Source organism: Rutidosis leptorrhynchoides, chromosome 9 (genome assembly GCF_046630445.1).
Source record: "Rutidosis leptorrhynchoides isolate AG116_Rl617_1_P2 chromosome 9, CSIRO_AGI_Rlap_v1, whole genome shotgun sequence".
Lineage (NCBI taxonomy): Eukaryota > Viridiplantae > Streptophyta > Magnoliopsida > Asterales > Asteraceae > Rutidosis > Rutidosis leptorrhynchoides.
Window position 1 is genome coordinate 27,095,635 of NC_092341.1, and position 23,655 is coordinate 27,119,289.

The following is a 23,655-nucleotide window of genomic DNA, read 5'->3' on the forward strand; positions in this document are numbered from 1 at the left end:
GTCCAAGCTATTCAATCAGTTGAATGCTTTAGTTGATGATACAGACAATCAACACAATGATGAGGGATTTTTGGACGATGATTGGAATTTTGAAGAAGAAGGTGAACAGTTCTTTATGACTGAAGAAATGGCAAGCAAGTTACTGGATGGAATTTTAACTAAAACAGCGCCATCACGATTTTAACAAAAGTTAGCACAACCAACCATCCGTGCAACAGCTGTGGATAATTTGTTTGCTTTAATTACTGGTGATGAAGCTATCAAACCACCAGCAATGGCAGAATCAACACAGTGTTTTATTCCTCGAATTTCAGATTATCCGTTACCAAGAAATTTGGGAATTCCATCAATCGGTGTTTATGATGGTACAACAGATCCGGAGGATTTTCTAACTATGTTTGAAGGAGTTATGAGGTTGCAGCATTGGGAAGATGAAACTGCGTGCCATATGTTTCCAATGGTACTACAAAAAATGGCACGCGAGTGGTTTGCTAGCTTTCCACCAAGGAGTATTACCAGTTTCCTCGATTTTGAGGGCAAAGTTTGTGATGCAGTATCAGAGTTTGAGAAGCTGCACGTTGTCACATCTTGATGCACATGAGATAACATTGCGTCAGAATGAATCATTGAGTGATTTCATGAAGCGTTATACAATTGAATGTCAGAAAATACCAGACATACCAGAGTCTCAGCTTGTTTCAGGATTTATATTTTGTCTCGATCAGCAACGTTTTGGACGACTAATTCATTCTTTGCGTTATGATATTCCAAAGACATTGCATCAAGCATTAGGTATTGCTCAGAAGCATTTACGAGCAGGTGAAATGGGATATCCAAGAGTGGATAATTATCAGAGAAATTTCAGGCAGCAAGGCAGAGAGCGGAATAGGAATGACAATTATCAAAGGTAACGGGGCTATGACAATAATTACCAGCAACAGCAGAGCGGTTGGAGAGGAAATAATCATCCAAATGAAAATTATCACCATCGAAAGCCATTAGACAGGCATCCACTTATTATGGCATTAACAAAAACTCCAAAAGAAATCTTGTTCACAGAGCCAATTAACCGCCAATGGAGGAGCATTAGGGACCACAGAGTGACAAGTGGTGTGACTTCCATGAGCCATATGGACATGAAACAGATAATTGCAAGTCATTAATGAGAGAGATCATTGCAAAGATCAAGGCTGGCGAGCTGAATCATCTTTTGCCAGGAAAAAAGTATTGACGAAATGATCCAAACAAACGTTTTGCTTGGCAGGGAAAAATGCGTCACGGAGGACGGCATGATTGGAACAGAAGAGAAGAACGAAATGATGAAAGGGATCCAACTCCAGAAATGCACATTAAGGTCATATGGAATGAGGAGCAGGAAAATGAAGTAGACGGAGAATGCCGTACGGAGAGCTGGATGTATGCTCTAATCATATTCCATACCATTCCAAATAGGCGCCTTTCAGAAGAACCTGTGGTCATTTCAGATGTAATAGCAAACAGAAACATCACTCGCATTTATACTGACACAGGTAGTGAAGCAGATATTTTGTATTTGCATTGTTTTAAGGAATATCCGTTCACCGTGAAGGATCGGCTACGCTACACGAACTTAAAGATTGCTGGTATCATGGGTGAATCAATAAAAGCAGTTAGTAAAGTAAAACTGGATGTCACACTAGGAACACACCCTTTGGTCCGTACAGAAATTGTGGACTTTACAGTTCTTGATGGCAGATCACGGTTCAGTGCGTTGTTCGGTAGGCGGACCCTTCGCAAGTTCGGAGCAATTACATCTACACCGCATGCAGAATTGCGGTTCCCAACACCAAACGGTGTAACAGCGATACACTGCGAAAATTTTGGACCACCAAGGGAGAGATTAGTTGTTCATGAAGCTCCAGGAAATTTTGTCAGGGGGAATCATCAAGGCAGTTGTTTAGTAGAAAAGATGTGAACGGGTACTTCAAACCACCTAAAATGTGTCAACATTGAAAGCAGGACGCACTACGGTACACGGAAGACAGTATAACAGCATGAATCTCGTAGAACAGTTTTTATCACATTTTTAATTTTCATCAGTTCAAGCAACAACACAATACACTTTTTGTAATTTTCTGATTGGGACTTGATCACCCCATGCGAAGATATTACACAAAAATGTTGTATGTGTGACAGTATTATCAATAAAATTTTAAATTTTTCTTACGCACAGCATTACGCGTTACGAATGTAAAGCATAACATTCATTCCTACCCACATAAGGTAAGGCATTTTTATGTCCCCGATGGTAGAAGCTCTTGTGTCAACATTATAGACACAAGGGATCGGCTAGCATAAGGTGTTTACTTCGATAGAGGGCACCGAGGCAAAACTAAAGATCTCATAATGTCATGACATACAGAATGGTTTATCACAACGGCATAAATCCATTTATAACTTGTAAACAGAAAATATTAAATACAAATATATTTTATAAAGCCGCACAAAATCTAAGCGCAACACGCTAGACGGAACATTGCTAGTTCCATAAACAGAATTTTCTCTAACACATTTTTTAATTTTTATAACATATAGACAGAATACCATCATTATGATTCATTCACATCCTATTTCAGAAGTTATCAAAAGACTTCTCGATATTTCTTAATAACATAATTCAGTTAATGCAGAACGGAAAACGGATACATTATTTACGCAGCAATCATAGAATTATACAGGATTTGCTCAATACAAACCAGATATACAATTTTTAACCTAAATATACAATGACATTTAGGTAGCAGTGTACTTTAGATCCATAAAAGAGAATTTTATGATGATACATTATGGACAACGAACGACGGATAACAGTTCAATACATAATCAAAAATCAGTTTAAGACAAACATAATTTCATATGACATGATATATGAAATTCACATACGTATAGCAGCAATATCATAAAAGTAACAGAGCATGCTAGCATTAAGCATAACAACAGTATATATACACAAATTATCAGCATCAAGTTATTACATATTATTATTACAGAGAAAATATGTTCTTAAATGGGCACATCCAAAATATCCTTCACCGACACTTCCTCTTTAGCACAAACCTCATTTATGGAATCAATTTTCAAGGATGTTACTTCAGTAATGGCCAACTGCAGCTTGACATCAGTATCTGGTTTCATGTGTTTTGAAATAGCATCTGGTAAAGGGTCAGGCTTCACAGGCAGGGCATTCAAAATTTCCTCCATTGCATCTGCAAGATCACATTCTGTAGATGCCACTAAATACCTGTTGAAAGTTTCACCCACAAGTTTAGAACCCAACACCCTATGCACAAGGCCATGGATACCAGCTTTTAAACCAGTAAAGTATTTCTTAACATTAGCAGCAGCAGCAATCTTCTCCTCCAACAATTGATTCTTCTCATCAAGCAACTTCTTCAACTCTTCATTTTCCTTCACTAGCTTATCCTTCTCTTCCATGCATTTTTCTTTTTCTACTCTCTCTGCAACACATTTTGTTTTCACCACCTGCAATAACTCCTCCTTTTTCTTAACAACATCCTCTACAGTCTTCAGCTTTGAAATGGCATCTTTCAAGTCAACTTCAAGCCCCTTTACCTTGTTGGCATTATGCATAGCATTGGCAATAATAGTATCTTGGGCTTTTTGCATTTTAAGCCCATGAATCACATGTTGATTCAGAAGTACTAATGCTGCAGCAGTGGATTGATAGCTTTGTTTATGCGTCATGGTGGACAGAGATGAAGATAAATCAGTAATGGTGCTTGCCTACAAGGAATTCAGTAATGCTGATAAGAAAACAATTATTAGTGAAACAGTGTCCTTAGATTATAAATCTTATAAAAACTACCTTCAAAAAATCAGCAAAATCATCAGATTTGTTACTAGGATCATCAAGAAAGGCTTGTAGTCCGTTTAATGATATGGATGGTGGTTGAGTGGAAGCAGAGGATTGTGTGGTATCAGTCCCTTTCGATGTATGCAGAGTTCTGAATGGCGGAGTTTCAAACGAATCAACATCACCAGTTTCCTCATTATCATCATCAGTGTCGTCTTCAACATCAACAGTTTTATTGCTCTCAGGATCCTTCCAAGCAAAAGCATCAACTACATCATCTGGAAGAACCAATCCTATATAATGAAAAAGCAAATAAATATACAATAGAGCTTCAACATCAAATTATTAATATACTTATGCAGACATAGTGAAGATATATACTTCTCTTTTTTGGTTTGTCAGCAGCTTCACCTATTGGACGTTTCCCCTCACGCTTTGAACTTTTACCAGCCTTCTTGGCGCTGGACGGATCAGGGGTGACTTCAACAATTTCAACATCAGGAGATGGTTGAACGGTACCACCATCTCCACCCTCAGCAGATCGCTCTGGGCTTTTCAGTTGCTATTCAAAAGCAGCATCTTGGGCTTTCTCCACCTCAATTTTAGCAGGGGTTTTGGGTGATTCAGACACAATCAAAGGATCAAGATTGGTCTTCTTGAAGGTTCTGTAAACCTGCATTACTTCTCCTGCAATCAGATAATATACAAACAAACAGAAACACATATAAGAACATACACAACTCAGGACAGCATAACAAATAACAGAATATATCAATAAAGGTGCCTACCACGGCCTTCCCAGTGCAGCACCGGTGTATATCCAGAACGCCAGTTGTTACTCATTTTACAGAGAACCAATATGGCTTCATAATCATCATATGACCTTTGTGGAAATTTGAATGTCTTCAAAGTACTAAGAATAAACCTTTCATCCTCAGATAATGTGTTGGATTTGCTAACTCCTATGGTAGTTTTTCTCCAACCACGAACACATGCCCAGGCATCTTGAACAACCCTTTCATTAAAAAAGAAATAGGGATCTTTCTAGTTCTTTAAAGAACTTTCTTTCACCCCAGTAAATGCCTTGTTCGGCTTACAATCAAATGTATACCAGCATTTGCTAACTAATCTAGTTCTAAATAATTCATGGAATATATTTACGTTGGGATTTTCTCCTACAGAATTACAGTACATTTCAAAAAGAATAATTTTTTGTAAACCTAATGGATGAACTTGACTAACACCTATCCCATAGTGGGCAAGAATTTGTTGAAGAAAGGAAGAAAGAGGAATGCGGAGGTTTCCTACAGTTAGTTGCAATTTATAGAGGGTAATCATCTTTTGTGGCGGTTTATTGGCCCTATCGCTAGGTGAAGGTACAATAGGATTCAACAATCCAAGATATATGTGTTTCTTACATAACTGCTCAATATCGGCTTCCGTGATACTGGAAGGGATGGTGCTAACTTCACGATTGTCTCTTTGAGAAGACGTGCTGCTGGATTCGGCCATGGTAGTACGAAAAATGAAAATTCAAACAGAAGAAAAGATGAATAATCACTGACCTTATACTTGACGGATTGCTAAATTGAATAAATGGCAAGATATCTTCACAGCAAATAAACAGTTTTTGAAAAAGGAAAAAGGTAAAGGGTCGGACTATTTATAGTCAAGCAAATGAATAATAAAGGGATGAGATTAAGACACGTGTATGGGACAGATCAATAGAGCAAACAATTTAAACTTTGAAAATAAATTAAAAAGATTTTGGGGGCAAATTCATGATTGATAAAATGACGTCAGAGCAGAAAATCAGACGGCTACAACAGTTTTGTGTCTTCGAGGAAAAAGGCATATGTTATTTTTAGTTTAATGACTTTATTTTTTACAAACATAAAGACATTAAACTGGGGGGACTTAATGGTGTATCCTAGGAGATACACGCATAAAAACATCAGTTTCATGCAAAAAAACTCGATCAAAGAGCACAAGACATAATGAAATTTGGCAGTTTTCAGAGTTTGCCGCCCAGCGTACAGCAGGCCGTCCAGCGTCAAGCGTAAGCCCTGCAGGCAGCTTCTATGCATAAGCCCTTTAGCTCAGCGCGTGAACGGCACGCAGCCACGTCAGCACACGCCACCGACCTTCCGGATATTTCGTGTAACAGAACCACTCAGTAATTGACACGTGTATCTCGAGAATTTCGGACATTCTACGCCTATAAATAGACCCCCTGGATCACCACATTTCACATCATCATTCTGATCTGAACTTCAGTTATAGAGAAGTACACTTTCTCTCTCACACAGTTCTTTCTCACTCTAAAACAACATTAGCCGCTTAGCAGCAGTGCGCTAGACGGATCTTTACAGATTGATCCACAGATTGATTGAGGCCACCCCACAGATCTCACATCAGTGTTCCGGGTCTGCAGAGATTATTTCTCGAGGGCAAACAACAATCAACAGTATACGCCACACGCTGAGCAGCTAACTTTCTGTACTAGTACCTTACAGCCGCTATACAGAAAATCGTACTAACAGGTACCCTGTTACGTAGTGTTAGAACACACGCTAAAATAGAAAATACATTTCATCTGCCGACAGTAGCGAACCGTCCGAATGAGGGCACGTCTAGCCCGCATGGATCCATACAACATATGTTCACGCTCACACCCCTAAGTGTAACTAATGATAATTGAATTGAGGATTTTCGTTCAAACTCTCACGTGGAATGTTTATTTCGTACTTGTGTTCAAAGTATAAATATAAGTAGCATAAATGTATATGTTTCTCATCCCATGTTTTAAAAGAATAAAAGTTGTTGAGAAGGTGGGACTATGATCTCACCTTGAGTGCACGGTTTAAAAGGTACTTCACAAAGTAACCTGTGCAAAGAACAATACTAGTCTTGACCTAAACAAATAGATTGTATCAATAACGGTAATCACAATCGGTCAAAGTCGTTCAATTAGTTCCATGGCTCGTTACGACTCGATTATATATGACATGTGAATCACGTTGTCAAGTTTCATGCAAGATATAAGTATAAAAGCATGTTAGAACGATTGCATATGTGTTTGGTTAAGTTTGAATAAAAGTCAACTTTGGTCAAGTCAAAGTCAAAGAAAAAGTCAACACGTTCGGGTCGGGTCCCGAACTATTTTTCTGAGGTTTTTAATCATATATAAGCATGTTGGTCAAGTTTCATGTTAATCGGAGGTGCGTAGCATAGTTAGAATTAAACGAAAAAGTGAAATTTTGGACAGCCGAGTTTGAAGTGCCGTTCAAGGTATTGGAGCGCCGCTCCATGTATCTGTTCAGCAATCTGGGCAGTTTGAACACTTAATGCACAAATCTAACTTCAAACAACCATAACTAATGAATCGTAAACATTCAAAACACGTATCTTATATCGTTGGAAAGGTAATTTAACGAGGAATACAACTAATGTAACAACCCAAACCAAACCATGAACAACCCGCGTAAAATGTGAAATAAAAAAAAATTATGCTGTTCAGTTGGTGGCGCGGCACGCCAGGTATTCGCGCAGTGCGCGGAATCACCTGGACAGCCCGCTGTCTCCGGAAGTCAATTACACGAAAATGTTTGACCTTTTTCCGACATAATTAGACAAAACGCTTTCAACCACATACTCATACATGTAAAACTATCATGTTCCATTAATAAAATTAATTTTACAAAGCGGGGCCCACACGACCCAAATTACAAGTTTAATACATAACGCGAGTTTCGACCACAAAAAGTTTAAATGCCAAACGACACATCGAGCATGGTGTTTGGGGTTAAACTACCCAAGTCTCGGTCGAACTTCCAAAAGCTATAATCCCGAGCCACTAATCCAAGCGAATACCTTTGCCCTTATCCAAGCCGGATCCTAAAATGGTAAACAACGAGAGGGTAAGCTAACGCTTAGTGAATGCAATAATTATACATATACATATATAATATACCTACTTGCAAAGCACTTACACAAATACCTCATACACTCTAGCAATATATATAGCATACCATCGCAAGTATAACTCTAAACCCTCCAAGATCACAAGCTAGCGCAACAATAGCATATATATAACCTGAATAATTTAACATGCTACACTACAACGCATAATCATGGTTAACCAATAACACAAGGGAATGGTACTTCGAATTTCCCATCGGTGTTCGTAACAACCGTTAGTGTACAACGAAATATATCACTAACCCCTAGGCGACACGGACAACGAAATATCCGTTCAAGCAATCGTTAGTGTACAACGAAATATATCACTAACTCTTGGGCAATTTGGACAACGAAATATCCATCGCTAGTGTACAACGAAATATATCACTAACTCTTGGTGGTATAGACACGTATACCCGGCCCCATCCCCCACCCTACAAATAGATACATTATATACACACATGTATAATCATTCCACTCACCTTACGCCTTTGGTGAATCGATAAACCAAGCTTGAAACTTCAAGGTAACACACCTATTACAATGTACACATAATCAACACCCATTCAAGTTGGTCAAACTCGCAACACTCACCATCACTAGGTCGTTTTGACCCATTTGGATACTTAACCCTAAAATTGGGTCAACTCACACCCAAAACCCTAACATTAGCCAAGATAGGTTTAAAACACATTTCAACACTAGGTTTATGCATTAATCACAAACATTAACTAACTTAGGTCCATTTTGACCCATTTGACCAATTAAAGTCAACATACCCATTTCGGATCATCCACTAACCCACACAACGCCCATTTACATATATATAGGTGTGCTAGCAATTTACTAACTAATTTAAGTTCATAAACATCAATTTAACACTTTGAAAACCCTAGTTAGTCATCTTTGAGTCTTCTCGACCCAATTTCACCCAAAACCCCCAATTCACCCACAAATGGGTTTTAAGTTCATCATCTACCCCAAACCCTAACCCTTAATCAAAATAAAATCAAGAAATCAAGATTAGAGCATACCACTACCACCAAAACGTAGCTAGAGGGAAGATGAACGACTTTAGAACTCGCACTAAGACCCGATTCAACCTCCTTCTTCCTTTAATGGAGCTCTCTCACTCTAGAACTTCCTCTCTCTCTCTAGGATTTAATGGAAAGTGATAAGGTAGATGGAAATGGAGTAAATGAGACTCCAACAACTGATCCCAAGCCTTAAAGTCGGGTCCCATGTGAATTTACCAAAAAGCCCTTAAAATATCTCATTTAAAAGCAAGAGAAGAGCTGTCAGCCTGTAATGGATCGGCGCGCCATAATTCGGCGCGGCGCGCAGATAGCCTGGGCAGAATTCTTTTCTCTTTTTAAAATATACAAAGAAAACCCCACAACTTGAATAACTTAATTTCACATATGTACAATGAAATATTTGGGTCTTACAACTCTCCCCCACTTATTCGGATTGCGTCCTCACAATCCAAGCCGCATGACAAGAAGGAAGATAAACCAACACGAACTCTTCGGGTTCCCATGTAAACTCGGAACCTTTACTATGACGCCATTGAACCTTAAAGGTCCTCACCTCCTTATTACGCAACATTTTCACTTTCTCATCAAGTATAGCAATCAGCTCTTCAACATATTCTAACTTGTTGTTTAGTTCAATTTCGTCTAATGACATCCATGAGGAATCAACCGCAAGACACTTACGAAAATGGGAAACATGAAATGTGTTATGGATCCCCGCAACTTCTTCGGGAAATTCCAATCGATATGCAACTTCACCAACACGAGCTAAAACCTTAAATGGCCCAATAAACCGAGGAGCTAACTTTCCCCGTTTTCGAAATCGAATAATACCCTTCCATGGAGAAACCTTAAGCATCACCATATCACCTCCTTGAAACTCGATCGGTCACCTACGTTTATCGACATAAGATTTTTGTCTATCTTGCGCCGCCTTTAAACGAGCCCGAATCATATCTATTTTACTATTTGTCTCCAATACCAAGTCGGTGCTCCCGACTTCCCTTTGACCCACTTCGCCCCAACAAATCGGGGTCCGACACCTTCTACCATATAACATCTCATATGGCGGCATTCCAATACTAGTGTGAAAACTATTATTGTACGAGAATTCCACCAAAGGTAAATGTTCATCCCAACTACCATCGAAATCAATAATACACGCACGTAACATATCTTCCAACATTTGATTCGTACGTTCGGTTTGACCATCCGTTTGAGTATGGTACGCCGTGCTCATATTCACCCTCGTACCCATATCTTCATGAAACTTCTTCCAAAATCGAGAAGTAAAACGCGTGTCCCGATCTGAAACAATAGACGCAGGAACGCCGTGTCTCGATATCACCTCCTTAATGAACATCTTCGCGAGTGCCTCCGATGTAATTGCTTCTTTAATAGGAAGAAACAATGCACTCTTCGTCAATCTATCGACAATCACCCAAATAGTGTCAAATTGGGTTCTTGCCGTTTTCGGCAACTTGGTAATAAAATCCATGGTAATATGCTCCCACTTCCACATCGGAATTTCTAGCGGTTGCAACTTACCATACGGCTTTTGGTGTTCGGCTTTAACTTGCAAACACGTGATGCATTACTCAACAAACTTAACAACGTCGCGTTTAATGCCCGGCCACCAATAATCTTTCCTCAAATCATGGTACATCTTCGTCGCACCCGGATGTATGGAATACTTAGACTTGTGCGCCTCATCAAGAAGCACCTTTCGGAAATCACCCATCTTAGGCACCCACACTCTTTCTTGAAAAGACAACAAACCACGCGAACCCATCGTAATGAATTTCGATTGCCCCACAATTCGTTCCGCATGCTTGTTGTGAACGTAAGCCTTTATTTGAATCACACCAAGTTTTTCAAGAAAATCGTTAGTAATAATCATACGTAACAATCCCAATCGTAACGCCGGATGTTGACTCTTTCGACTTAACGCATCCGCGACTACATTCGTCTTGGCCGGATGGTAAAGTATTTCACAATCATAATCTTTCACCACGTCCATCCACCTACGTTGACGATGATTCAAATCCCGTTGATCAAAAAGATGTTTCAAACTCTTGTGATCCGAATAAATCGTACACTTGACACCATACAAGTAGTGGAGCCAAATTTTCAAAGCATGAACCACTGCCGCTAATTCAAGATCATGAGTCGGGTATCTCTTTTCATGTTCCTTTAATTGACGAGAGGCGTAAGCAATGACTTTACCTCATTGCATTAGAACACACCCGTGCCCATTCAAAGAAGCATCACAAAAAACCGTCATATCATCTACAACTTTCGGCAACACTAAGACCGGAGCTTGACACAATTTCTCTTTCAACAATTGAAAAGCGATTTCTTGCTCGTTCTCCTAATTGAACCTCGTATTCTTCCTTGTCAACTTAGTTAATGGAGAAGCAATCTTTGAAAAGTCTTGGATAAACTGATGATAATAACCGGCCAATCCGAGAAAACTTCGGATTTCCGTAGGCGTAGTCGGTTGTCCCCAACTCTTCACCGTCTCTATCTTCCCCGGATCTACTTGAATACCATTCTTGTTCACAATATGGCCAAGGAATTGAACTTCCCTTAGCCAAAATTCACATTTTGAGAACTTAGCATATAACTTCTCTTTTCTCAAAGTCTTCAACACCTCGCGTAAATGATGTTCGTGTTCCTTCATACCCTTAGAGTAGACAAGAATATCGTCAATGAACACAATTACTGACTTGTCCAACATAGGTTGGCACACTCGGTTCATAAGATCCATGAATGTCGCCGGTGCATTCGTAAGACCAAAAGGCATAACTACAAACTCAAAATGCCCGTAACGCGTACGAAAAGCCGTTTTCTCAATATCTTCCTCACGGACCCGCATTTGGTGATAGCCGGACCGTAGGTCAATTTTAGAGAAATACGTCGCACCTTGGAGTTGATCAAATAAATCGTCAATCCTAGGCAATGGATAACGGTTCTTGATTGTCACTTTGTTCAACTCCCGATAATCAATGCACATACGCATACTTCCGTCTTTCTTTTTCACGAATAAAACCGGAGCACCCCAAGGCGAAGCACTTGCTCGAATAAAACCCTTCTCAAGTAACTCTTGGGTTTGATTTAACAATTCTTGCATTTCCGTCGGCGCTAAACAATAAGGAGTTTTAGCAATGGGAGTAGCTCCCGGAACCAACTCAATGCGAAATTCAACTTGTCTTTCCGCCGGAACACCCGGTAACTCATCCGGAAAAACGTCTTCAAATTCACTTACCACCGGAATTTCACGAATAGGTGGTGGCTCATCACGAGTATCGACAACATGGGCAAGAAAAGCCATGCCACCACTAACGAGGAAACGACATGCCCGTGCAAAAGTGCATACCGGTATAGGTCTTCTACGTTTATCGCCATGAATAATTAACTCTCCCCTGCTTGGGGTCTTCACATGAATAGACTTTTCATGGCACGCAATATCGGCTCTGTTACGATCGAGCCAATCCATACCAACCACGATATCAAAATCACCCAAAGTCATCGGGATGAGATCAATTTTAAAGTTCTCAGAACCAAACACAACATTACAATCCTTACACACATCAACCACTAGCACCGTCTTGCCATCCGCTATTTCGACTTCTACAGGACGACTTAACTTAGCTAACGATTTATTAAGTTTAGGCACAAATTTTGGAGACACAAACGATAAATTTGCACCGCTATCAAATAGAATCCTTGCCGGACTAGAGTTAACCATGAAAGTACCTGAGACGACTTCATTGGATTGCTTGGCTTCGTCATTGGTCATCAAATAATTACGCCCCTAGCCGACCCCGCCGCCTTCTCTATCCTCTTAACTTGATCATTTCGGAGTTCCGAACACTCCGACTTCCTTCTTGTTAACAATTAAAACATGTGATCACATTAACACGCGGTTTCGGGCAATCACGAGAGTAGTGACCTTTTTGCCCACAATTGTAGCATGTGGTCACGTGGACATAAGAAGCACCTTTCTTCACACTACCAACACTTTCGAATGCTCCCTTACTTTTCTTGTTCGAAAAATTAGAAGCTTCGAACTTCCTTTTACTTGCCGCATAACTAATCGGACTCGGAGCTTGCGCTTCAAACCCCTTCGCCACCATCAAGAGCTTAGCAAAAGTCTCAACATGACCAATACTAATTTTACCCTTCAAATCATCTCTAAGGGTCACATGAAAGTCTTCCATTAACAATTGATCATTCCCCACATACTCGGGGCAAAAACGCGCCTTGGCGAGAAAATTGGTTTTGAGAGTGTTTAGGTCCATAGACCCTTGACGCATGTTCCTTAACTCATTGCGCAATTTGGAAAGATCCGTTTGCGTACGATATTCAAGGAAAAACTCCTTCTTGAACTCCGCCCAAGATAACCCTACGAAATCCGCATCACCCACCATATCAATCTTACCATCGAGCCAATCTTTAGCATGGCCCCTTAGCAAACTAGTAGCAAGCCTTGTCTTTTTCTCGGGAGGGCACTCGGTCGTGCGAAAACAACCTTCAACATCAGAAATCCAAGCCACACTTTTCATGGGGTCGGGATCCCCGTGAAAGTGAGGAGGCTTAGTCACCAAGAAGTTCTTATAGCTAAACTCCAACTCGCCCATAATTTGAGGTCTAGGAAACCTCCTTTCAACTTCTTCTTTAACGGTATTGGTCATTCGTTCTTGAATCATATCGACAATTTGTTCCGAAACTGACTCTTCGAGAATTTGCTTAACCTTTCGAGAGAAAACCGAAACATAGTTTTCTAGAGCGGCCTCTATTTTGGTGGTCAAGTTCGTATCTGTTCCATTTCTCGTCTTCATTCTAAAGATTAAAGAATGGATTAGACATCACCAACGAATTAATACACATAAATACCTATGCATATGACCGTACACACCCCACATCTAGCTCAATGCTTGTCGCACGTCCTTGCTTGACTTGACTTGCAACCATGATAGTGGTCGCGACTCACTATTATGCTCACATGCCATGCCACGCTCAAACGTATCACAACCATCTCGCTCGATGTTCAAAACAATAACACATGATTAGTAATATCAATATATATAGCATAGTTAGTCCACCTATGCATAAAAGAACTAATCAAAACCTGCACTGACCCGTAATCCTACAAGTCCCGAATATAGTTCAACGACTCAAAAGTCTAAGTCTAGGCGCCTATCTCAAGTCACCTAAATCCCTTAGACCATGCTCTGATACCACTTGTAACAACCTAAACCAAACCACGAACAACCCGCGTAAAATGTGAAATAAAAAAAAAATTATGTTGTTCAGTTGGTGGCGCGGTGCGCCAGGTATTCGTGCGGCGCGTGGAATCACCTGGACAGCCCGCTGTCTCCGGAAGTCAATTACACGAAAATGTTTGACCTTTTCCCGAACATAATTAGACAAAACGCTTTCAACCACATACTCATACATGTAAAACTAACATGTTCCATTAATAAAATTAGTTTTACGATGCGGGGCCCACACGACCTAAATTACAAGTTTAATACATAATGCGAGTTTCGACCACAAAAAGTTCAAATGCCAAACGACACATCGAGCATGGTGTTTGGGGTTAAACTACCCAAGTCTCGGTCGAACTTCCAAAAGTTATAATCCCCGAGCCACTAATTCAAGCGAATACCTTTGCCCTTATCCAAGCCGGATCCTAAAAAGGTAAACAACGAGAGGGTAAGCTAACGCTTAGTGAATGCAATAATTATACATATACATATATAATATACCTACTTTCAAAGCACTTACACAAATACCTCATACACGCTAGCAATATATATAGCATACCATCGCAAGTATAACTCTAAACCCTCCAAGATCACAAGCTAGCGCAACAATAGCATATATATAACCCGAATAATTTAACATGCTACACTACAATGCGTAATCATGGTTAACCAATAACACAAGGGAATGGTACTTTGAATTTTCCATCGGTGTTCGTAACAACCGTTAGTGTACAATGAAATATATCACTAACCCCTAGGCGACACGGACAATGAAATATCCGTTCAAGCAATCGTTAGTGTACAACGAAATATATCACTAACTCTTGGGTGATTTGGACAACGAAATATCCATCGTTAGTGTACAACGATATATATCACTAACTCTTGGTGGTATAGACACGTATACCCGGCCTCATCCCCCGCCCTACAAATAGATACATTATATACACACATGTATAATCATTCCACTCACCTTACGCCTTCGGTGAATCGATAAACCAAACTTGAAACTTCAAGGTAACACACCTATTACAATGTACACATAATCAACACCCATTCAAGTTGGTCAAACTCGCAACACTCACCATCACTAGGTCGTTTTGACCTATTTGGACACTTAACCCTAAAATTGGGTCAACTCACACCCAAAACCCTAACATTAGCCAAGATAGGTTTAAAACACATTTCAACACTAGGTTTATGCATTAATCACAAACATTAACTAACTTAGGTCCATTTTGACCCATTTGACCAATTAAAGTCAACATACCCATTTCGGATCATCCACTAACCCACACAACGCCCATTTACATATATATAGGTGTGCTAGCAATTTACTAACTAATTTAAGTTCATAAACATCAATTTAACACTTTGAAAACCCTAGTTAGTCATCTTTGAGTCTTCTCGACCCAATTTCACCCAAAACCCCCAATTCACCCACAAATGGGTTTTAAGTTCATCATCTACCCCAAACCCTAACCCTTAATCAAAATAAAATCAAGAAATCAAGATTAGAGCATACCACTACCACCAAAACGTAGCTAGAGGGAAGATGAACGACTTTAGAACTCGCACTAAGACCCGATTCAACCTCCTTCTTCCTTTAATGGAGCTCTCTCACTCTAGAACTTCCTCTCTCTCTAGGATTTAATGGAAAGTGATAAGGTAGATGGAAATGGAGTAAATGAGACTCCAACAACTGATCCCAAGCCTTAAAGTCGGGTCCCATTTGAATTTACCAAAAAGCCCTTAAAATATCTCATTTAAAATCAAGAGATGAGCTGTCAGCCCGTAAAGGCGCGGCGCGCCATAATTCGGCGCGGCGCGCAGATAGCCTGGGCAGAATTCTTTTCTCTTTTTAAAATATACAAAGAAAACCCCACAACTTGAATAACTTAATTTCACATATGTACAATGAAATATTTGGGTCTTACAACTAAATACTTTTCATCACACAAAAATATCATTTACAATAACCGAATTCTCGTCAAGTGATCATTAAAGGTTCATTATCAAGGTTTCAAGTTCACAAAATGCATAAGATTATTCGGGAACTTAATACACACATATAATGCGCCGTTTCGTAGGTAATTACGCATACATTACTAATAAACACTTACAAACAACATTGCAAGGCTTTTAATGCATCAAAGATCACATTTAAGGCCACCAAACCCTAACTAACAATCATAAAATCCTTAATCATGTTAATAAGGCTTTTCCAAGTCAACTTACATACCAAATTAAAGCTAGTGATGCTAGTAACACATTTAATACATGCACTTTTAACATCTAACAACATATGATCAACCAAAACTCAAGATCAAACACACCCATTTCAAGTTTTAGCTAGTTACATCAAAATGACAAGAACAAGCATACAAATCATATATTCATGTTAGACTTGAGCTATAGACACTAATTAACACTTTTATAAGTTAAAACATCAAGAACAAAGAATCTAGTAATTTTAGAAAGTTACCCAAACTAGATGAAATCGGTATGGATTTGAAGAGGAAGATGCAAGGATTCTAAATATATAATTAAACGAAATATTTTAAAACGCGTATTAATGAAAGATGTTATAATTACATAACGGACTTTAGAATAATTAAACGGAAAGTAAACGGAAAAAGACGGGATGTTAAAACTGGTACATGGAAAGAATCGGGGTGTACACTGAATATCCTAAACGTATATGGTCCACATGATGATAACAATAAACAAAAACTTTGGGATGCTCTATCGAAAGTTCTAAGTGAGGCGAGAGAGGCAGCTTGGTTAGTGTGTGGGGACTTCAATGAAGTCAGAGATAAAGATGAAAGATTTAATTGCGAGTTCATCGAGGCTAGAGCTAAACGATTAAATGATTTCATCTCTTGCAATAACCTTTTGGAGATTCCGTTAGGAGGAAGAATGTTCACACGGGTTAGCGACGACGGTGTTAAATTCAGTAAACTCGATCGATTTTTAGCCTCAGAAAAATTCTGTCATTATTGGAAGAGTGTCTCGGCAACTGCTCTTGATAAGAAACACTCGGACCATTGCCCAATCATGCTTACAAATGAGGAAAAAAACTTCGGTCCGAAATCGTTCAAAATATTTGATGTCTGGCTCGATGAAGATGATATTGATCAAGTTATTGTGGAAGCATGGAAAGAACCAGTGGCAAACATCAACCGAAAAGATTGTATCTTTAGAAACAAGCTCGAAGTGGTAAAAGATATGTTAAGAAGCTGGAGTAACAGAAAGTTTGGACAAATTGAAGGCGAGATCGAAACTTTTAAAGAGTTGGCCAACAGTCTCGAATTAAAAACAGAAGGTGTAATTTTAGATGACAACGAGGAAAAGCTATGGAAAGAAAGTCGGAAGATGTGGTTCGAAAAGGAGACAATTAAATCAAAAATGCTCCAACAAAAGGCAAGAGTGCATTGGATTCTAGACGGGGACGAGAACACGAAGTATTTCCATTCTATCTTAAAGAGAAAAAACACAACAAACAATATCAGGGGGTTAGACGTGGATGGGGTCTGGATCGACTGCCCAAATGACATCAAAGACGCTGTTTTCAGGCACTTCAAACAGATTTTTACTAAAAGAACCATGGAAAGTCCAAGCCTCGAAGAGCTCAGGTACCCGACACTCAATTCTGATAATGCAGCCATGCTTGAAATGAGGTTCTCTGAGAAAGAAATTCATGATGCAATTATGGAATGTGGTAGCACAAAGGCTCCCGGGCCGGACGGTTTCAATATGCGGTTTTTCAAAAAATACTGGGAGTTAATCAAAGTTGTGACGATCGCTCCAAATCCACTTGGACGAACACGTCATTCATCGATTTCATTGCGAGGTATTTGACCTCTATATGATACGTTTTGTAAACATTGCATTCTTTTGAAAAGGCACACCATAAATGAATATTTAAATCAAAGGTTTTCGACATCTGATGATTTCTACATATAGACAATCACCGTAATATAATAGTTTACAATAATACTTCTGTTAACAATGCAGTCAAAATAAGATACATGGTGATGATTTGGTGAATGCAACGTTTCCTTGAAAAATATGTCATGTAAGACTCCATGCACATAGCTTGTCTAACTGTTGGTCCCTTGATAACAACAGGAGTATTGTAGGGGGGGGGGGGTGAATACAATTTCTTTTAAGATAACTTAACAGTTAAACTCGATTAGTATCCAAGCATGCAAATAAATAGAGTCACAGGTAATTTTCAACATTTATTCTTTATTGATTGAATCACAAAGAATCACAACTATCCTTGGCGGAATGATAGTTGGTTGATACAGATTACCTAGATTATAGCTAAGAGGTAAACTAACAGCTATTACACGTTTTGACTCTATAAAAATAAACCCACACCACTAGTTGTTACAATAGTGGATACAACAATTTATAGTAGTCCTATTAATCGTGTAATGGTTCTATTGTCCACTGGTAAATAGGATGTCTGTACTTATGGAGACAACTACATCAGAGAGCATGCTCTCTTCTTTCCTCTTTGGTAGCTATTTGCAGGAACACCCCAATTCGGTTTGGCACCACTATTTGATTAAACAAATAGAATTTTGTGTTCCCTAGGTGATGACAAAGTATAACCCATGTCTGCACATGCGTTAAACTTCTGCATTCTCACGTGGTCTTGTAAGGTCACTTGTCAGCCGCCGACGCGTGTCCTTTTCTGTTCAACTTTGTCTTTGACTGTTGTTGAATAGTACCATTGATGTAGACCACTCGGGAAACGACTATGCTTATAATGGAGCATAGCTGTCTTGTGTAGTGAGCTGCATTCCAGCTATGCTGGTTCTTCATTGCTGAGCCACTTCATGTTCTTGATTAGCTGAGTACACATCCTGTGCTGATTGAAGAATACTGTCTACCTTGTGCTGGTAGACTGAGCAGCAAACTAAACACTCGACACAGCAATATCTGTTGTCTATACAAGAACAAACTTGTGCTGACTGCACATAACATTTTAGTGCAAATAAATTACAGTTTTGTCATAATTAAATCCTTAATTATTTTGGGGACTCAACAATCTCCCCCTATTTGATGATGACAAAACCTATGACATACAGAGAAAACACTAAAGTCAGCACCGAGGGACCTAATGAAAAATAGGCAGTAAATTTGTCCCTTTTTAAGTTTGTTTTTGGGATCTTTTGCTGAGTTATCCATATCTTATAATTTGATATCATTTGAAGATAAACTCATTTCACTTTCATTACTAACAAAGTATGTACAGTAATTACAACAACAGCAAAATGAAAAGTGAATTAAATAAAAGATACAATTTAAGCACATAGGAGACTATCTATCTTTATCTTGTTCTTCTTCAGATAGCTCCTCTTATTTGATTCTCCAGGCTCCAAGGAACATATAAGGTACATCAGCAGGGTCAAATACAGGGATATGAGGAGGTAGAATGATGGGGCCTCTTCCGGTTGGTCCTTCACCAGTAGATTGCTTTCCTTTAGGCTTTTGAGAAAGGACTTCTTCTACATTCACCACTGGTGCATTCCCAAACCTTGTTGCTTTCTTGAAGAGCTGTTGGAGTTCAGATTTAAGTGTATTTTTGATAGCACTTTCACCTTTACCAATGAAATACTCCAAGATCTCCATACATTCACTAAATCCAAGGGATCTTAACTCATCATAGTTTATTCTCTCTTGAACCTTATTCTCCCTTATGACATTGAAAGCTCTTTTTGACCCTCTGTTCACTTTGATGATCCTGCTGGGATTGGATCTTCTATTCATCACATCACCATACCTACTCCTATAATAATGATCAAGAAATTCACTGGTACGAACAGATTCTATAGGAGCAGTAGCAGGTGCATTCTCAGCAGCTTCCATCTTATCAAATGCCTTATCCTGTTCTTTGACAATGGCTTTGGCTAATTCTAGGGACTCAGCCTCTTGCTCTCTATCAGCAGCCATTTATCTTCTATATCCTGGAGCCTTACCCTCGTAGCGAGTTCAGCATCTACAGCCTCCCTTCTTTGAATTTCAGCTTGTAGGCCCAACAAATAATCGTCGGCAGTGATTTTCAGGGATTTTGCTGTTTCAATCATCTTTCTACCCTCTTCAGTTCTAAGGGCAGCATGATACTCCCGTAGATCCACACCCAGCTGGTGAGCCTCTTGAAATTGAGCTTTCTCCTCATCAGTAGAGAGCCTTTGACCACTGTTGTTTAAGTATACACTAATTTCAATGCCATAAGTCAAGGCAGTGATGTAGAGTGGCTGATCAAGGGGATGATACAGCAACCTAACTTGGCATATCCTTTCATTAATAGCAGCTTGTCTTTGCTCAAGCAATTCTTGTATAGTGATCTTCAGCCTGTAAGCATCTCTTTCATCTGGATTCATTTTAAATAAGTCTGGCTCACCACGGGTAACTGAATCATCTTCCCAAGTTATGTGTTTACCATGACGTTTTGGGAAAGATGTAGGATACATGATTGATTCACCTATGCCAGATGAACTCACTGGAAACTGATTGACACGATTATCCTTTGTTCTGTTAAAATAAGTGAGGGTCTGGGGAGAGATAGGTGATTGAACAAATAAGTGATCTCTACTACCCCAGACTGTAAAGTCAGCAGGATTAACTGTATCATCATCTTGATTAGCAACCAGCTTAACCACCTTGGCTGGGTCTTCAACACTTGTAACACCCAGCAGCACACTTCTGGTTGGGTCTTCATTCACAGCACTCCTTGCTGTGTCTTCAGTACCAGCTGACTGATTAGTATCAGCTGGTACAACCACCTCAGTATCTTCATCAGCTGCCTCAAATAATAGGCCTTTTCTTAGGGGCTGATTGTCCCTAGGAGCAGATTTCACCCTTTGTTTATCTATGGGCATGGGTTCAGCTGATGGTTCTTGTGTTGATACTGGCTTAAGTGGAGGCAGGTAAGGAACAATAGCAAGATACTCCCCCTGAATATCATCATCATCAAGATTGATTGTTTCCGCTGGCTTATATTGTGTAGCTGGCTGTGCAGAAGATGTTGGGCGAGAAGATGAGCTGGTTTCTAACATAGCATCTAACCACTTCATAAAAATGTCAGCTCTAACTCCTTCCCCCGACTCAGTAGATGCAAGATAATCTTTCATTTCTTCAGGAGTCATCCGTTTGATCCTGTCTGCTCGCTCAGCATACAGCTTTGCCTTCTTTTTGTCGTATTTGACCATGAATTTAGCATTTCTTTTTCGTGCATCCTTTTTAAATTTATCAATGCTAATCAGGTCATCATCAATGTCCCTCTTTTTTGGGGTCAGCCATCTCCTATGCTCAATTCTGTGGCGTTTAAGAGCAACATAGGCATCCCATTTGATATTGAAGGCATCATTTAATTCTTACTGTCTCTTCTGATGTCTCTCCAGTTTTCTTTTCATTCTTCTTTCAATAGTTTGAGAGACAACAAAAGCTTCAGTAACAGCCAATGCAGAAATATCACTGGGCTTACTGCCAGAACCAATATCATCCACTGATGTGGCAAACACACTGGGTTGAGATTCACCAGCTGCCTGTACACCAGCTTCAGTATAAGCGTTGCTGGGCTTAATGCTAGAGTCTTGACCAGTAGTACCATCACCACCATCACCATCACCATCCCTCCTTGATTGTTTTGGAGCCTTTTCATGCTCATGCTCCCCCTCTGATTGTTTTCTTTTTTTGAGTTTCTTTTTAGATTTCTTCTCCCCCTTTTTGTCATCAGCAGGGGCAGAGAGGTGAACAGGGGAGACCTGTGCATCAAGGTCACTATCTGAATCTAGAACAGAGAATGCAAAATTGTTCCAGTCAGCAACTTCAGGAGTAAGATGGGCACCAGGATCCACGCCAAATTATCGAAGAAGGAGGTTGGAAGACCTAACTTCATTCCTTGTAACACCCATAGACATCTATTCAACAATAGCCCTAACATCACCTTGAAGGATAGCCAGTCGGTGCATATTTTCAACCATTTGAACATAGGCAGAAGCAGGAATCATGTTAGCCTTTTGCTGTTCCTGCGAGTCCAATCTCTCATGTAGCACCGTATTCTCTGCATTAAGAAAAAGAATTCTGTGATTAGCAGCATCCAAATCAGCTTGAAGACGGGCAATATCCTCAGTATACTCATTGTGAGAGATGATTCGTTTCTTTAAGTCCTCCTCCTCTTCATGTTGTTTGACAATGGCAGCCACGGTAAGATCTGCAAAGGCACATACTTGTTTGAGCTGGGCTTCAATATTGGAAGTGGTAACTTGCCCAGCGTTACGTATGGCTTCAGTCACACTATCAACAATAGCAGTGCGAATGGTGGACTGTAGATCAGGTGTAACCTCTGCGAGTGTCTTATAGATAGCCAGGGTGGAGATGTCAGCCACCTCATCAGCATTAAATTTAACATAGCTGGTTGAGGGGTGGTCAGAAGCAGCTAACACAGAACTACCTCCGTGGGGTGGTGGAGGTGGAAGGTCAGAATCTGACTCGCCACCATGATCACCATCATTTTTACCTTTACCCGAAGGTTTAGAACCACTGGTATTCTTGTCAGCATCATTAACATCATCATCAGTGAGATCCACTGGTTTGTCTTTAGTACTAGTCACATTATCATGAGTGACTGGTTCATCCTTACCAGTACCTTTATCAGCATTACCATCAGAAGAAGAAGATGATGAGGAAGAAGCTGATGAATCAGAAGGTACCGGCGAATCAGGAATATTCTGCATAACTTATTTACCAGTAGTGGGATCTCTGATGAACTTGAGAGGCCTCCATGTACCAGGCCATGGAGAAGCAGCTGGAGCCATGCCAAAGTAGTGATAATATGGCTGCTCATTGATCTGTTCTAAAGTAGCTAGCCTCTCATAAACTTCTTCTCTAGCTGGTCAATCAAGCTGAGATAATAGTTCAGTTAGCTCCTTGCAAGGCAATTTGCTGGCTGAGACTATGGCAGTTTGAGGATCAATAGTTAGTTGATCCACCAGCAGAGCAACTCTGGGAGTGATAGACGCTCCCCGATAGATGAAATTAGGTACAACTTCATCAAGATCTGGCACCTGGCACACATATGGTTTCTTCTCAGCAGAAACAGTAGCCTGAGAAGAGTCAGTAGTGGCAGAAACAGAGGTACCAACATCCATAATGGGTTCCGTAGAACCAGTAGCAGCAGTAGGTAACTGTGCAGTAGGTGAAGAAGCAGCATCTGCAGCACCTTTAAAGAAAGTATCCGGTGTGGAATCAGACACCTGTAGATTACCAGTGGAATCCACAGTAATAAAGTGTCTCGATTGAAGATCAGAAACATCCGGAATAACACTAGTAGCATCAGTATCTACTGTTGGCTCTGTGGGAACATAGCCAACATAGCCAGCATTAACAAAATCAAGACCCTCCAGAACAGTATTACCCTGTGAACCAGAATCTGATGGAAAAGTAGCACTTTTACCAGCATCCATGATAACATCAGATGAAAAAGTAGCATAAGTACTAGTATCCATAATAACAT

At 39.8% G+C, this 23,655-nt stretch overlaps 1 protein-coding gene across 1 annotated transcript; it reads left to right on the forward strand.

Annotated features, from left to right (window-relative positions):
- The first annotated feature begins 16,783 nt into the window (after positions 1–16,783).
- On the forward strand, positions 16,784–20,124 carry LOC139867860 (uncharacterized). Its single transcript, XM_071856208.1, has 3 exons — positions 16,784–16,820; positions 16,879–17,884; positions 20,058–20,124. Exons 1-3 carry the CDS (start codon positions 16,784–16,786, stop codon positions 20,122–20,124), a joined length of 1,110 nt encoding a protein of 369 aa, XP_071712309.1.
- Positions 20,125–23,655: the final 3,531 nt, after the last annotated feature.